The following is a 15858-nucleotide window of genomic DNA, read 5'->3' as shown; positions in this document are numbered from 1 at the left end:
AATTTATTATGTCCTGCTTTTCTTTCCATTCAATCAATATCTTTCCAGAACAGCAAGACAGAGAAAACCTATTACATTTCCGGAGTAGGCACTCAAGAAATAGGCTTTTTAAAAATTACTTATTTGATGGGTTCCTAATATATTTCATACAGATCTGAATAAATTAGACATCTAAACTCACTAATTTCCTCTGATTGTGCTCTTATTCACTTCTTCTCCCTTGTGCTCTGGTCTAAACCATATTAACTACTGATGATCCCACAAAAGCACCATGATCACTTTTGCCTTAGGCCTTTCTTAGTCCCTTTACCAAGACTCCTTCCTGTTCCCCCAACATCCCACCTCCCCTCACTAACCTAAATAATTACTGCTTGCCATTCAGGTCTAAGATTAAGGCTCCCTGTCTCAGGAAGCTGAGAACCACTAAGACAGAGCTGGGCACTACTTGTAAATGCCACCACAGTGCTGTACCCTGTGCTGGCCACTGTCATTGATCTGAGATTTCTGTTTATCTGTTTGTCTCAATCGACAACCAACTCCTCTGTTTATTGTAGCCTCAGCTGTATTCCCATGGCCTGGGTTCCAGTGATGTCATCCACAAATAATGAGCCCTCTTAAGTGCCAGCCACTTTGCTGGAGGTCAGGTACAGAGGTGAACAAAACGGACACATTTTCAGCAATAACTAAGCTTACTTTATACTGGTGGGTGATGAAAAATACATATAGGCAAATTCGTGAGATCATCTCACTAATTACTATTGATAGTAATTAAATACCCTTCCTATCAATAAAATAAGAGTAATGGGATTGCATTAGTGGGGATGTGTGAGAATGCTTTTGAGAGGACGGTTAGGCAAGGTGTCTCAGTGGAGGTGATATTTCAGCTGGGACTTGAAGAAAACAGGAGGAGACCTGTAGGGGAGCACATTTCAGGCAGAGGAAACAACAACTGTAAATATTTGAAGGCAAGAAGATTTTGTACTGGGCATGTATCGAATATGATGGGATATAATCAATGAGGGAGAGTGGTATGAATCGGACTTGGGGAAACAGACAGAGATAACATCGTGTAGAATTTGTAGGTCATGGTGACAAGTAGAAAAAATTATAAACGGGCTAAAATGTGGTCTGAAAAAAGTTAAAATTTCCTCTGTCTTCTTTTCAGACACTGAACAAACAGACAAACCAAAAATAATATTTATTGGGAGTATACAGTATACTAGGAACTATATAAGTGCCTTTCATGTAATAGCTCATTAAATCCTATTACCAATTCTATGAAGTAGAATTTTATGAGGAAATTAAACCACAGTCTAAGCAACTCCCTGAGAATTTATGGCTACAGTGTGGTGTAGCCAGGATTTGGATCCTGGTAATCTGATTCCAGAACCTACCCACTGTAGCATAATTGTAGGCATTTGCTGAAGCCCACAATATAGCAAAAATACAGTCGAGGGCAATATCCTGGCCTCTGAAATTTCAATTTTATGAACTCATTATAATGGACTCTGTGGTCTCCAGTGACTGTTTATTTGGTGTCATTTTCATCATCATCCAAATTAAATATTTAATGAGCACCCGCCACTGCAAAGTGTGTGGCTTGCTTAATGTGTGGCACAATGAGGATTAAAATAAGACAAAATATTTCTGTCCAGCTGCCTTGCAGTTTGGTTGGTGAGATAAAACAACTAAGGCCTATGAACTTCCCTCAAGGAAGATAAGCTGCACAGCAAAGCAGAGGCCACCAAGGTCACCATCGACTGACTGCACTGGTCTGTAAAGCCTTGAGTAGGTCAGGAAGAAGTGAGAGAGAAGAAAAATGAAAGACTTTCCAGATGGGGGAAAAAAAAGCCATATGTAAAGACATAAAAATATGTGTTGAGGAATGATGGGCTCTATGGTGTAAAATGTACTCCACATTCTAAAGAGACCTACAGACAAGCACACAACCAAACTGCCTCTGTTGACTCCTACCCTTGCGTTTCCACAATCCACACCCCTTCCCAGTCTAAGAACCCAGGTGGAAATCTGAGTTTTTGATACCAAGACCAGGAGTTATTTTCCTTCTCCCTGCCGCAAAGAAGGGAAGGAGGATTCTTGCCCTCCTGATTTACAGTACAAGAGAAGGAGACTCCAACATAATCCCTTCTAAAAGAGGGATGTGCTAAGAAGTTACAGACATCTCCTCATCAGTTGAGTTTCTTGCTTAGTTTGCAGACTTGCTCACCCATCTAAAAAAGATAATTGGGAAAAACAGCAGAGCAGATAGAGTACTCTTGGAAGGAACACCGTGTGAGCACACTCTGAGCTGTCAAGAATGGTTTGCCATGTTTCAGTGACTGCAGCTAAGCGTGGGACATCTTGCCAATGCTTTGCTTTGTTTTGCTTTTCCCGGAAGGAGTTTGTGATGACATCTAAGCACTTACCTTTAAACGGAAGATGATCTCTTTTTTAAAAAAGTAACTCTCATATTAAATAAGTGAATAAATCAAGCTTAATAAATCAAAAGCACTTTCACTACAACTGGCCAAAACTGGCAAGGCCATTAATATCATTAAAACTGATCTAAATCAATTATACACAAACTAAAATAGAAAAATTCAAGTTCAGGCCACTTTTCCTTCAAGTTAGCAAATAAGATGTGTTTCCCAGGAAATTTTGATTCCTGCTACTTTGACAATGTAGGCTGCATAATGAAAATTAATAGCTCCATGGGAAATAATGGAGTGAAACACTTACAAGAAGATATTAAAAATATAAAATAAATCCCAAAGAGTTTGCTGTATGCACTAAGCATTTTAACAGCACCCAGTAGGCATAACCACTAAGATTTTTGCTTGCAAAGCTTCTGTTGGAGGAGCCAGACCCATCTTTCTGCCAATCTCCTTCACTCAAGGTTAGCAATCATAGCAAAGCAGTGTCAGAGTTTCCTTTTGTGTTGCTAAGAATTATATCGCTGATTAGGCAACCACCATTACTCTGGCTACCTTTACAATAATTTAATTTATTGTATTTTATTTTTACCGAGCTCGGGTAAAAGATAAAAATATGCAGAGAGCTAGAAAGCTCCTGAAGTCAGCGTATTGTTGGGACTGAAAGTCTAATTGGCCAGGATGCTTGCCGCTTCCCACTAGCAGCTGGGCTGGACTAGAACAGGCTCTGCCTGCCTTTTTGCCCCAGTGGTCTCATCAACCCCCCATGCAGCTGTGGCTGTGTTCTAATGCCTCCTCTGGCAGATGGGAAATGGCATTTCAGGGAGTGCCTGGCATATTACATGGTGATCTTCTTTGGTGAAAAAGGTCATATATATTAAAAAGATGGCACCCCTTGGTTACTGAAATTTTCTATTACTTGTATGAGACATTTTTCTTTATTCTTTCTTTTCTGCCATTGCTTTCTAAGGCCTCCAGGTGGCACATTAAATCAAAAACTTTCCTTCTTTGCAATTGAGGGGCACTGTGGTATAATGATATCTGCATCAATTGCTTCTTACCCCTAAAATAATCTCTCTGCAACATTTGTTCCCCACCCCCCACGTTTCTATATTTATTTAAAATTTAACTTTTCATGTAAGTGCAATATAAAATATTGTGTGCCATTTGTTTACTATTTAAGAATGATCTTAAGTTGTAAAACCTCACATCAGATCAACTAAATATGTATAGAATCTCAGCACAGGGAACTGGAAAGGTTTCCCCATGAGAGACAGCAAGAAAGAAGGGAAGCGGTGCTTAATGGAAGATAGTAGAACTTGATGGACATTTTACTTAATTAGATGTGTGACCTTGAACCATTTCTTAACCACTGCTTAACCTTTCTGAGCCTGAAACTCCTCATTTGAAAAATAAGAAAATTTAAGTCCTCTCTACCATTGTGCTTCTTTCTTAGGAGTTACTATATCAAGTAGATGAACATTGATGAATATTCAGTATTTAATTTTACTTAAAATTTAATTTTACTTAAAATTCAGATAGACAAGATATCTTATGCTAAAAGAATATGTTAATTACCTCAGTTTTCAATTCTAATATGGAAGCTGTTACTTCTCATAATACATTCTAGTTCCAAACCAGTCAGACCACCACTAGTGGATTGTTGTGGTCCTAAAAATTACTCCCTATGATGCTGTTGCAATATGGCCTTCAAATGGACCTTCAAAACGACCATAATAGAAAGAATAAAACCAAGAAATATATAAAAATTAATATTTTGGGGCTTGTTTTTTTGACATGTTTGAACTCAAATTCTTGCATTAAATTTATGGCATATAAATTTCAAGGGTCAAAGACAGGCATGACAAATGTATGGTTTGTCAGTATTAGTATGACATGAAATTTTCTTAAAACATGAAAATGTATTTTCTTGAAACATAAAACTTTATTGTTAAAGTATGCTTTCACTTTTGGTATTTTTCTTAAAACATAAAAACTTTAGGTCACTGATCTAATAATAATTTTTAAGGAAATATAGAAAAGATTAAATGTTTTACTAAGTTTAATTTCGATTTAGATATTATAGCAAATGTGAAAATTCATGATATTCTTCCATTAGATAACACAGAATATTTTAATAATAAATCTAAGATCATATGCAAACTACATTTTATGCTTTGAATTAGGTGGTCCATGATTGCTACATTACGTATCAAAGTAATGAGTAGGCACAGTTTAAATATCCTTCAGCCTCCTACAAAAAATAAAATATTCAGTTATATCATTTATTAAAGGTGCTGTTTTGCTGTATATCATTCCAACAAGAACATTTGCATGGGATTTGTTTACTAATTTTATTTCTAGTCGAGTTTGATTATCACATTGGAATTTTAACTGAATTTTGAAGTCCCTAATGATTTATTTGTGATGCTTACATTTTAACCATTAGAACATATTTTATAAATGTAAGTGTGTGTTTGTATAAAATATTCATATGTATATCTATATATGTAGTATATATATACAACTAAACATATCTTTTTCAAATACTTAAAAAATTTATGGATTTAGCTAAAGACTTAACTTCAATCCTTCTCTACTTCTACTCTTCTTAAAGAAAAATTATCTTTCTATGTTGATAGAAATAACTTCTATACGTCTTGGTCAAAAATAATCCAGAATGATAACTCAGTGTCAGGGTGCCACTGAGAGCATCTTCATTTCTCCACTGATTTGGAATGATATCCTAATAATAGAAAAGCTTTCATAGATATGTTGATCTTTTTCCAGGTTCTCTATTGCATTGTAATAAGATTATTTGTCTAACCCTTAACTAATGCCCCACTGCCTGAACCATTATAGGTTTACAGATGGCCTTAATCAGGTGAGACCAACATTATTGTTAGTATTCTTCTTCCTACCTCCTTCTTATTAGAATTCAAATATTTCTTCTCTATTTGTGCCTTTATTCTTCTCTATGAATTTTAGTATCATTGTATGACATCCTACGATTCAAAAGTTTTCAGGGTTTTAATGTATTTTCATTGAAATTATACACTAATTTGAAATGATTTATTATCTTTATGATATTGAACCTTCGCACCCAAAACTAGCACAAGTCTACAATTTGTCATCTGATTGGTTAGATTGCGATAAAAATCCAAACTAATATGATAAATAAAAGTCTTTCTTAACGTATTTGTTAGCATAACCTAACCAGACCCAACTCATTTTTGTGACAAAGCATGATTTGATGTGATTTGAGTTGATTTGGAGATCTTACATATCCTTTTTGCTGTGAATGTTGCAATATTTAGCTACAGAAATATTACTATACTGGAGTACAAAATTATGCTCCAAATTCAAAGGGAGTGCTGCATGTTTTACAATGCATTTATTTAATTGAGTGTTTAATTGCAATTTCATATGAAGCAGACAAATTATAAGTATAGAGCTTTATAAATTAAAACAACATGAACTCACCTAAAATCACCATATTGGTTAATAATGGAAGATTATTAAAGGCACCCAGAAAACTTTCTTGTATCTCTTTCCAAAGGAAACACTATACTGACTCCTAACACTAAACAATAGTTTTTCTGTTTTTAAACTCTCGAAAAATGTAATTGTGTAACATGTTAATGTAACAATAGAGAGAACTGGATGTGGGGTAAATGGGAATTATATGTTGCCATAGTCTGTAAATAGAAAACTATACTAAAATTAAAAATTTACTAACAATGTCTCTTAGGTATGATTTCTTTCACTCAGCATTGTTATGTTTGTAAGATTTATCTAAGTTATATATAATACTATGTCATTTATTTACATTTAACAGCATCACATTGTATTAATATAGAGCAAATTATTTATCAAATCTCCTGGTAATAAGATTTATGTTGCTTTCAGTGTTTTTGTTTGCTTGCTTTTGCTATTGTGAATAATGTTACTGTAAACAATTTGCATGTCTTTGTTGCATACATCTACACATATTCATTGAAGAAGGCTTCTCTGGTCATAGAGACTAAATTGTAGAAAAGGTTTTAATCACAAATTTAATTTTTTGTGTAATGTTTAGGACAATATAGAATTTCTAATTTTTTTTGTATTTAAGCTTTTGAAAATTATATTTTGGTAGAAATTACTCCTTCACCGAATATTTCCGATATACTGGGACAAACATCATGTTCACATGTTATCTTTTTTATGTTTGTAGTATCTGAAGTGATATATGCTATTTCATTCTTAATATTGTTTATTTATGACTTATTTTTCTTCATCACTCTTAATCTGTCTTGCCTGGGCTTTATAAATTTTGACATCTTTATAAAAAGAATTCATGTTGGATTTCGTCTTCTCTATTGCATAATTGTTTTTTTTTTAAATTATTTCTATGTTTATCATTTCTTTGATTTTAACTTCTTTAAATTAATTTGCTGAGCTTTCTGGTTACTTTTTGTAGTTGATATTTTGATCATTAAACTTGAGTGTTTATGCTTTTTAAAAACATGCTTGTAATGCTATAAGCATCATTATGAATAAAGCTATAGATAGTCCTCCAGGTTTTGATACAGTACATTTTCACTAGCATTTAGTTTCAAATATTTTGAAAATGTTTGTGTAATTTCTTTTTTGACCTATTGACTACTTACATATATACTTTTTCTCAAATATTTGGGAATTTAGTAGAGTTTTTTTTTAAATTCTAGATCATTTTCATTTATTTGGGACTATGTTGTAATTTTTATTCTTTGCAATGTTTTGAGATTCACTTTAGGATAAAGTCAGTTTTTATAAATGTTCCAACTTAACTTGAAGAGAATGTGACTTTTTCATTTGTTAGCTATAGCATGTTGTATATGTCAATTGGATCAGTTGAGTTTGTTTTGTTCAAGTCTCCTATATCCTTACTGAATATTTGCCTATTAATTTTTTCTTTATTTCTTATTTTTATTTCAATAGGTGTTGAGAGAACAGTAGGTATTTGGTTGCATGAATAAGTTTTATCATGTTGATTTCTGAGATTTTGGTGCATTCATCACCCGAGCAGTGTACACTGGACACAATGTGTAGCTGTTTATCCCCCTACCTCCCTTTCCCCATTGTATCATTCTTATGCCTTTGCATTATCATAGTGCATTAGCTGCCACTTATGAGTGAGAATTACAATATTTGGTTTTCCATTCCTGAGTTACTTCACTTAGAATAATGGTCTCCAATTCCATCCAGGTTGCTGCAAATGCCATTATTTTGTCCCTTTTTATGGCTGAGTAGTATTCCATGGTGTGTGTGTGTGTGTGTGTGTGTGTGTCTGTTTATCCACTTGTTATTTGGCCTGGTTTTGTGTTTTTGCAATTGTGAATTGTGCTGCTATAAATATGCATGTGCAAGTATCTTCTTTGTATAATGACTTACTTTCCTCTGGATAGATACCCAGTAGTGGCATTGCTAGATCTACTGGTACTTCTACTTTTAGTTCTTTACAGAAACTCCACACTGTTTTACACTGTGTTTGTACTAGTTTAAATTCCCACCAGCAGTGTAAAAGTGTTCCTTTTTCACCACATCCATGCTAGCATCTATTATTATTGTTTGATTTTCCGATAATGACCATTCTTGTAGGAGTAAGGTGATATTGCATCTGGTTTTGATTTGCATTTCCCTCATCATTATTGATGTTGAGTATTTTTTGATATTTTTGTTGGCCATTTGTATGTCTTCTTTTGAGAATTGTCTATTCATGTCCTTAGCCCACTTTTTGATGTGATTGTTTGGTTTTTTTCTTGCTGATTTCTTTGAGTTTCTTGTAGATTCTGGATATTAGTCTTTTGTCAAATGGATAGATTGTGGAGATTTTCTTCTACTCTGTGGGTTTTCTTCCACTCTGTGGGATTGCAGAGCTTTTCTCCCACTCTGTGGGTTGTTCGCTTACTCTGCTTATTGTTTCTTTTGATGTGCAGAAACATTTTAGTTTAATTAAGTCCCAAGTATTTATCTTTGTTTTTGTTGCATTTGCTTTTGGGTTCTTGCTCATGAAGTCTTTCCCTATGCCAATGTCTAAAAGGATTTTTCCAGTGTTATCTTCTATTATTTCTATGTTTTCAGGTCTTAGATTTAAGGCCTTGATCCACCTTGAGTTGATTTTTGTATAAGGTGAGAGATGAGGATGCAGTTTCATTCTTCTGCACGTGGCTTGCCCATTATCCTAACACCATTTGTTGAATAGGGTGTCCTTTCCCCACTTTATGTTTTTGTTTGCTTTGTCAAAGATCACTTGGCTGTTACTATTTGGCTTTATTTCTGGGTTCTCTATTCTCTCTTTTTTTTTTTTTTTTTTTTTTTGAGATGGAGTCTCACTCTGTTGCTCAGGCTAGAATGCAGTGGCACGATCTTGACTCACTGCAAGCTCCGCCTCCTGGGCTTATGCCATTCTCCTGCCTCAGCCTCCTGAGTAGCTGGGACTACAGGCGCCCGCCACCACGCTCAGCTAATATTTTGTATTTTTAGTAGAGACGGGGTTTTACCACGTTAGCCAGGATGGTCTTGATCTCCTGACCTTGTGATCTGCCCGCCTTGGCCCCCCAAAGTGCTGGGATTACAGGCATGAGCCACCGCGCCCGGCCTCTGGGTTCTCTATTCTATTCCATTTATCTATACGCCTATATACCAGTACCATGCTGTTTTGGTGACTATGGCCTTATAGTATAGTTTGAAGTCAGGTAATGTGATGCCTCCAGATTTCTTCTTTATACGTAGTCTTTCTTTGGCTATGTGCTCTTCTTTTTGCTTCCAAAAAGGATTTTTTTTTTTTTTTTTTTTTTTTTTTTAGTTCTGTGAAGAATGACAGTGGTATTTTGATGGAAATTGCATTTGTAGATTGCTTTTGGCAGTATGATCATTTTCACAGTATTGATTCTACCCATCCACGAGCACAGGATGTGTTTTCATTTGTTTCTGTCATCTATGATTTCTTTCAACAGTGTTTTGTAGTTTTCCTTGTAGAGGTCTTTCACCTCCTTGGTTAGGTATATTCTTAAGTATTTTATTTATTTATTTAGCAGCTATTGTAAAACGGATTATTGATTTTATTCTCAGCTTGGTCGCTGTTGGCATATAGCAGACCTACTGATCTGTGTATATAAATTTTGTATCCTGAAATTTGCTGAATTCATTTATCTAGGAGCTTTTTGGATAAGTCTTTAGGGTTTTCTAGGTATGCAATTATATCATCAGCAAACTGCAACATTTTTACTTCCTCTTCACCAATCTGGATGTCCTTTATTTCTTTCTCTTGTATGATTGTTCTGGCTAGGACTTCCAGTACTATGTTGAATAGAAGGGATGAGAGTGGGCATCCTTGTCATGTTTGTGTTCTCAGGGGGAAAGCTTTCAACTTTTCCCCATTCAGTACTACATTGGCTGTGAGTTTGTAATAGATAGCTTTTATTACAGTAAAGCAGGTCCCTCCTATGCCGATTTTTCTGAGGGTTTTAACCACAAAGGGATGCTGGATTTTGTCAAATGTTTTTTTCTGCATCTACTGAGATGATCATGTCATTTTTATTTTAAATTCTGTTTATGAGGTGTATCATATTTATTGACTTGCATATGTTAAACCATCCCTGGTATGAAACCCACTTGATTGTGGTGGATTTTCTTTTTGATATGCTGTTGGATTCTGTTAGCTAGTATTTTGTTAAGGATTTTTGCATCTATATTCATCAGGAATATTGGTCTGTAGTTTTCTTTTTTTGTTATGTCCTTTCCTGGATTTGGTATTAGAGTGATACTGGCTTCATAGAATGATTTAGGGAGAGAGGATTCTCTCTTTATCTTGTGGAGTAGTGTCAATAGGATTGTTACCAGTTCTTTCAATTGCTGAGAGAGACACATTAAAATATCCCACTAAACTTTTGGATTTTATTTTGTCAACTGTTAAAATTTACACTGAGACTATATTTTTAGTACATAATAATTAATTAGTATAATATCTTCCTTTATTATCATAAAATATTTCCCTTTTGCTCAAATAATGCTCTATTTTTACTTACTGTCTACTTTGTCTGATATTTAAACTATAGCAGCTTTTTTCATGTGTAAATTTCCATTCAAATTTCACTTTCTATATATTTACATATAAGGTACTGCAACTGCAAGTGATTATTGTAAAATCTGGTTGGACAGTCTTTGTCTTTTAAAGTTGGAGACTGTAATGCATTTATATTAACTGTGATCAATTGAATCATTCTTTTGAAATTCTGTGTTTTCTCTCCATTCTGGCCATGCTTCAATGTGAGTTGAGCATATGTCCTGCCTCATTGACTTTACGTTTCTCCATGTGTCATTTGGCCCCTGGGATATAGTTAAAATAATTTCTGTCTCCTGTGCATCTTCTCTATAGTATTGGAATATCATTTCCAAGATAAGAGGGTCTCTCTTAGCCTGAGTCCCAAAATAAGAAGACAAGAGGAATATACCAGAACCCACCTGACAGCCTGGAGCTGAGCTGCCAAAAATTTACTCCTTGGCTGCTAGAAAGCAGTGTAGCAACAAAACAAAACAAAACAAAAAATATTTTGCAAGTCACAGAGGCATTTAGGCTGTATTAATATGAGTGTAACCTAATGAAGGCCAATAAATATAGAAAATAATCCCAGAACTGTTGTGTTGCTATAAAAAACGTAAAATATGCATTATTAGCTTCTGGGTGGGGAAAATTCTTACAGGTGACTGAAAAATAAATGGTAACCCACGTTATACAGTGTCATACCATTTGGTAAGATTATCACTTGTGATAACTTGAAAATCAGGTAAGTTACTTAATAAACAACTTTGCCTAATTGCTGGCAATTCAGAATGTTATTAGCTTTAGTTGATTGTTTTCACTGCATTTCTTAAGTTATTTTAAGATAGAAATGAGCTAAAAAAAAATTGGTATGTTTACCAGCAGGAATGAAAAAAAATTTAAAAAGAGAGAGAATCCAGTCATGTTTTATCTCATAGGGTTAAAATGTAACAAGCTACTCATCTCTGTTTAACAGCCAGTAGTGAGATCAATCTAGAACCTGTCTATGGGATCAGATAAACTTGATAGATTTTTACACTCCAGCTCAGCCACTTACTAACCATATGATGTGTTGTAACAGTTTTAAAAGTTGGTTTCTGCCCTGATTGCAACAATCGCAAAATGTCAACAACTTAAAAGAATAAAGTTGTGTGTGTGGTGTATGTTTTGTTTTGTTTTGTTTCTTAGTTATACCACACATCCAAAATGGGTGAGTTAGGAGGTCTATTTATTATTCAGAGTCCTGGTAACTCAGGATTCCGGACTGATAATCTGGTAGGGCTTCATGGGAGCACTAAATTTTGAGTAGGAATGTTAGTACCAGCTACAGGAACATAGAATCCACTGTGCTAATATATGTGTATAATTTATCTTTATATTTTACTTAATATTTATTCAACCTTGGGTAATTTTGTTGATCATTCTTTAAACTCTTCCAATACTTCTAATGGTGATGTAGGCACCAGGAGTTGTAGTAGATACTAAAGGAATGATAAGTGAGACAGACATGGTCCCTGGCCTCAGTCAGTCTATGATCTCTAGAGATCCATTACAACAGCATGAACCACAGTCTGGATAAGTGCCACCAAAACTTATGGAGAGTCAAACCTGCTCCGGAATATTTGGCTAGAGAGAGGCTTATTTACCCGTAATGGTGGTGTTTGCTTTTCATTTTCTTTTGACAGATTATTATTTTTTTAATTTTATGATAACTCCATCTCTTCAACTTATTCTTAAGTGAAAGCTCTGGACTATAATAACAACTAACATTTATAGAGCTTTAAACATGTGCCCAGCATGTGCCTCTTCTAGATGATCTCACTCAACCCTAACAAAGAGGTTTTGAGGTAGATATTAATATCTTACACTGAGGAAATTGGGGAGAAAAAGTCAAAAAATTTACCCAAGTTTGCAAAGCTGAAATGTAGTTGAGCTGGTACTTGAAACAAAGCAGATTTAATATAAAGCTATTCTTTGATCACTTTGCTATGTTGCTTTTTTGAATTCCAGAGAGCTGATTTCTAGTTCAATTTTTAAATCAGTCATCCTTTCAAGGATTCTAACTTCTCATTTGTCCTTCAAATTCTAAAATTCTAGGATTCTCTCTTAAAACAAATTCTCACATTGCTATATATTTTAAATGTAACTGGGGTCCACAGCTCTAGTAGAGAACATATTTTTAATTGAAGAGTCTTTCTTTTTCTTTTAAATATTATTTGTTTTTTCCTTAGGTTTCTACAGAAGAAGGCTTGAATCTGGCCCAAGAATATAATTGTGGTTTTTTTGAGACCTCCGCAGCCCTCAGATTCTGTATTGATGATGCTTTTCATGGCTTAGTGAGGGAAATTCGCAAGAAGGAGTCCATGCCATCCTTGATGGAAAAGAAACTGAAGAGAAAAGACAGCCTGTGGAAGAAGCTAAAAGGCTCTTTGAAGAAGAAGAGAGAAAATATGACATGATATCCCTGCTTTTCAGTTCCTCGCTCTCTCTGAATTTTATTAGTTGGACAATTCCATATGTAGCATTCTGCTTCAATATTCTCTGTGTGTGTGTCTCTCTCTCTTTAAATATCTGCCTGTAGGTAAAAGCAAGATCTGCATAACTGTACCTCTTGAGATAGTTTTGTTTTGCCTTTAACAGTTGGATGGATTTTGTCAATCAGCTGGATATGCTGTTTAGTTTTTACAATATATTACTAAATAAAATTGACATTCCAATTGCCTCATTTCCCTTTAAAGAGTCTAGCTTCATTTGGTATGCTGTCTGGTTATAAAGGAAATATGCAAAATTGCAGCCAGAATGATAAAAGGCTCAGGGGATCTGCCTTTGCCTGATAACACTCTGGTTGTTTGCATTTCAGGAATCTCAGTAAATAATGAAGAAGCTCAGGATATAATTCAGAGCAGAAATCTGCAGCCTGGTCTTTTCTTATTGTAGAAGTCATGGTGCTTCTTCTTGAATGCTCCAGAGATAAACCTTACAGGAATTATTAATAATAGGAACTGGTTTTGGGTCATTGGAGAGCTGAAATAAAATATCTACATATTTACAGTGCTCTGCCCCAGTTAAGTTGTGGCAAAAGTATCACAGTGAAGGCACTGGGCTGTGGCAAAAGGATGTTGTCTCTGTAGTGGGAAGAGAGAACCTACTATGAATTTGGTAGTTCATAAGCTCATTAAAAGACGCTTTGCTCCCCCCATTGAGAAGTCCTTCTTAGGGTTGCTTCACCTGCATCAGGACCATTTGTACGGTATGAGACTTGAGGGCTCCAGAGACCCTATGAGCTCCCTATATTGCCAAAATCTCCTCTCTTCCCTTACATGAAATGCTACCAGAGGCTTTTCTCTTGTTTGTTTTACAATGACTCATCATGTAAAATGAAATTGCCCATTCACTCATTTTTTCTCATAGTGTGAATGGGTTTATTAAATTCAAGCTCAGAAAATACACTACCAGAGAGCACAGTTCTGAATGCTTAATAGGCAAGCGTGAAGAGGAAAACCATAAAGCTAAGCATGCGATGGAATCTATCAAGCCCATCTTCATGGGTTGAGGACTGTTTTTAATCATTAATTAGGGAAAAAGAGAGATGAGGGGCATAGTTATCATTCAATATTCATTCACTTCTTCTTCATTATTCACAATGCCTCTGGTACTTGCTAAACTCTGAGAATTCAGAAATGAATCACTCATACATGGGCCCTGTAGCTTAACATTTACCTATGAGTTTCACCCCACTGAAAGAACAATGAGATTACAAATTCTCAGACAAGAAAAAGACATTTTACATCATGATACAGATACAGCTAAAAGAGAATTTAGGGAATATCATTTTTTAGATGCTGAACTGGAAATTAGCCTTTCACGATATTGTACTTGCAGGTCCTTTTATTGCTTGAGGCCAAAGCTGTTTCTCAAACCCACTTAGACTTCACTTTTTTTCTCTTAGACCCTGGGATCAAGGACATTGTCATGTACTTATCTTTTGCTAGTAACTACTGCCACTTTATCCCAAGGGTTTTACTCAAGCCACATCTTCTAAGGAGTGAGGCACAAACTAACCAGGTTTCCCCCATCTTATATTGCCACTAAAACCAGATCCACTGCACCTTTTAATTGTAAAGGATTCATAATTAGGAGGAAAGCCAAAAAAATAATAATAACAAACATGGAGACAACATGAAGACATTAAGATAGCAAGATTCTTTCTTACAGTCTTAGGTCATTGTTTTCTCCTTTCTTGGCCTTGGATTGTTTAATCCTTTGCTTTTGTCCCATTGAACGGGCACACTCACCTCCAGTACATTCTTTGCCTTTTGCAGCCCAGGGCCCCAGAACCCTCCAAACCTGGGAAGGCCCTACGAATCCTGCCCTCCATCAGTGACTCTCCTGTTTACCAGAAGATGCAATCTAGGAAATAATACTTGGCACCTATTTTCCAATGATAAGCCTGCATTTTGGAAAACCTGTTGATTGCCTTATACATAAATGATAGTGTTTGGCACATTTTCTAGCACCATCAAATCTTCATACATTTTAACTTTTATCTTTCATTGTCAACTCTTCTGCCTTTGGCTCTAGAGTTCTATAGCTCATTTCTCCTTTCCTCTATCTCTTTCCTTATGCTTCTAGAGTCCTGGAAAATATTTATGTAGCTTAGAAATCGTCAGTGAGGCTTGGATTGGGGAACAAATACAAAGTCCAATCATTTTATTCTATAGTAGAAAGGAGTTCTATAAATTATAACCCACATGCTAAAAGAATATAAGGTAATTATCACCAGCAGAGACAGGCAGACATTGAGCATTATTTTAAACCAGTCTTTCTTTCAAAAGAATGAACCAAAAGAAAGTGTCCCATAATAAAACCTAGATATTTATGCCAAGGACTATTGATATTGATAACTTGTGTAAGAATAAATTATCAAGATCTTGTTTCTAATCATATCCCTGAAAATTTCTTACCAGACTAAGGACATCTAAGTAATTCCAAAAACTCAGAGAACTACAGTGTGTATACTCCTTCATTGCCAAGCAAGTCTCTGAAAGCTTTTGCCCAATATGCTAAATGTTCATTGTAGGCCAATGTGTAGTCACCCCACACAATTTATCAAATAGCAATGAAATGCCTACTAGGTACCAAAAACTTTTCTGGATACTGCATGTGTGTGTGTGTGTGTGTGTGTGTGTGTGTATTTGGTGAAAAGGTACTGGGAAATTCTGAATACAATCTCTGCCCCTCAGAAAAGTACCATTTACCTATGTTAGGGTATTTCTTTATTAATTTATCTTATAGACACACATGATTAAATAACTTTTCAGATGAGAGACAAATGGGAGCCTAAGATGTTATATTTTTTTG

General features: G+C 35.2%; 1 protein-coding gene across 1 annotated transcript in view; it reads left to right on the top strand.

Annotated features, from left to right (window-relative positions):
- Positions 1–13222, top strand: part of RIT2 (Ras like without CAAX 2) — a 377863-nt gene extending 364641 nt beyond the window's left edge. Inside the window, exon 5 of the mRNA XM_025365360.1 lies at positions 12729–13222. Coding sequence (XP_025221145.1) covers positions 12729–12956 — 228 coding nt within the window. The 3' untranslated portion in view covers positions 12957–13222. The remainder of the gene's footprint in view (positions 1–12728) is intronic.
- The last annotated feature ends 2636 nt before the right edge of the window (positions 13223–15858 follow it).

This window comes from Theropithecus gelada, chromosome 18 (assembly GCF_003255815.1).
Source record: "Theropithecus gelada isolate Dixy chromosome 18, Tgel_1.0, whole genome shotgun sequence".
Taxonomy (NCBI): Eukaryota; Metazoa; Chordata; class Mammalia; order Primates; family Cercopithecidae; genus Theropithecus; species Theropithecus gelada.
Note: the sequence above shows the minus strand (reverse complement) of the source record. Positions and strands in the feature narration are given on the sequence as shown.